The 2,266-nt window shown below is 41.8% G+C and overlaps 1 protein-coding gene across 1 annotated transcript; it reads right to left on the reverse strand.

Annotated features, from left to right (window-relative positions):
* Positions 1-153: 153 nt before the first annotated feature.
* On the reverse strand, positions 154-1,861 carry EOMES (eomesodermin; the record flags this gene model as incomplete). The annotated part of the gene is made up of 3 exons (XM_008940597.1): positions 154-889; positions 1,552-1,613; positions 1,703-1,861. Coding segments are annotated over 3 exons (957 nt in total), but the record flags the coding sequence as incomplete, so codon positions are not given.
* Between the last annotated feature and the right edge of the window lie 405 nt (positions 1,862-2,266).

The raw sequence follows: 2,266 nt of genomic DNA on the forward strand, positions 1-2,266 counted from the left end.
CTGCAACAGTCAAAGCTTTGGCACCTTCTTTAGAATTGCACACAATTCAAGGTGGAAGGCAAGAGTCTTTTTGGCAATTGTAATGCAAAAAAACCAAGGCCACCCCGAAAAAAAAAAAAAAAAAAAATCAGCCAATCGGAATAAGAGGATGCTTTAAGAACTAGTATAGAACGCATAGTAGCCCATGCCTTTTGAAGTGTCTTTGCTATAGTCCTCAGCATTAACGTCCTCGCATTTCATAGTTGGGGAATTTTCATTGCTGGAAGTGCTAGGGGAGAGCCGTCTTCTCTTACAAGCACCTGTATAGACCCCAGAATCATTTGAATCTAGAGACTTTATGGAAGGTGGAGTCTCTATCCAAGATGAGCCGATTTCTTCTTTCACCTTCTCCTTTGAAAGCTGGTCTTCAGAGAAACCTGGAGGACTTGTTCTGGAGGTCCAAGGTAATCCTGCTGTCATTTTTCGCTGGTAAGAGCCCCTGCTCCCCCAGCCTGCCATGGATGGAAATGTTGGGTCAGGATAGTACCCGAGAGCATGGGATGTCTGAAGGGGGAGGGATTTAATGCCGTAAGGGAGCAAGGTGCTAGGAGAATACTCCGTCTCATAGGAGTTCATGTCCAGTTTGTTGGCACTGGGCTGCTGTACAGGTGTAACAAACCACCGCTGAGGAGGGCTGGCCACCTCTTCATTCTGCTGCGGGGAGAGCAAGCCATTTGTCTGAGGGACAGTCCTCTCACCATTGTAAAACCTGGCTGGGGGTAGGTTGTTGACAAACTGTTCTTGGAAGAACGGCTGCACGCTGTATCGGGCGCCAGGGACTATCTGGTGGGATCTAGGAGAATCCGTGGGAGATGGAGTTAATCTGTCATTTTCTGAAGCTGTGTACATGCTACGACAAAAGAGAAATACTGAGCGTTGTTCTTAACATTCCAGTACAATAGTAAGACAACACAAACACAAAATGGATGAAATTGAGTTATTTCTTAACTAGAATCACAACTAGATTTACCTGGATGGCTATTTATTTAACCAATTAGGAGCTGCTTGTTTTTCCTAGATCAGCACAAAATTTCTGTTATTACTGCTATGAGTGTACACTGTTCTCTGCCAGCCAACCAGCATGAAATGAAGTGCAGCACCTTCCTCCCAGAAGCTGTATATATGCAGCTCCAGTTTTTCAAAGGCCATTTGGTGCTAGAAAGTTAGGGTTAGGTGAGTCTTCTGTTGACAATTTGAAGAAGCTGGTGGCTCTGTGGAGATACCCACACTACTGCTAATCTGCAGGCCAGCTAGGTTCTGCCAGTACAAATTTTCTACCAAGATTCAGAAGCTGGTCACCAAGACAATATAGTAACTATTCCAAAATACATTTCATGTTTCTAGATGGACATTTTGTGTCTTTGAAAGGAACATGCCAGTGAGTAAAGTTGCCAGCAGAAGTATTACTTCTGAATAACTGAAGTGGTGTCTAAATATTCTTCCATTCACTTTTTAGGCCAGAAACTTGCCTCCTAGATGGAGACAGCTGCAAAAGACAAGAAGTGTACTTACGAGTCATAGTTGTCTCTGAAGCCTTTTGCAAAAGGATTGTGGTCAATTTTGAGCTGGGTAATCTAAAAGTGAAAGCAGAATACAGTAAGATGAGCTGTTGAATCCCCAAGACAATTTTATTCTTAGTTGTTTTAAACATCCATGCACTTACATCAGTGTTTTGATACGCTGTAACTGCTATGAACTGTGTCTCAGGGAAAATAAACGTTTGAGTCTTTGAGGAATCATTTATATCTTCAACACCATCTTCATTGACTTCCACAATGTGAAGGCGGGGTTGGTACTTGTGTAAAGATTGCAATACTATCATCTAAAAGGAACCAGAGAGACAAGACTTTCAGACAAATTTGGCCTAACATAAAAGTCTTCCATAGCCTGACATTTTTCTTCCTGCAAATTGTAAACTTTTGACTTTGGAATGGAGCTATTTTAACTATTGGCAGGAGGTTATTCACAGCCTGTAGCCCTCTTTCAATAGGTTACTAATATGCTAAAAATCTGTAAATGCAGGAAATCGAGCTATCAGCTACACTCCCACATTTTTGAGCAACTCCGGAAATAAGATTACAAAGAAATTCACACTTCCATTTCTGACATTTTTAATTGTCTTCACAAGCAGAAGCAAAGAAAATAAATCTACCATCCAGTTCAAGAAGGGAGTAATTCACAAGAACAGTGATCTAGTAGCCCAATCAAACGCTGTAAAACCCTGAAA

The sequence above is a fragment of the Merops nubicus genome, unplaced genomic scaffold (genome assembly GCF_000691845.1).
Source record: "Merops nubicus isolate BGI_N331 unplaced genomic scaffold, ASM69184v1 scaffold31325, whole genome shotgun sequence".
Classification (NCBI taxonomy): Eukaryota; Metazoa; Chordata; class Aves; order Coraciiformes; family Meropidae; genus Merops; species Merops nubicus.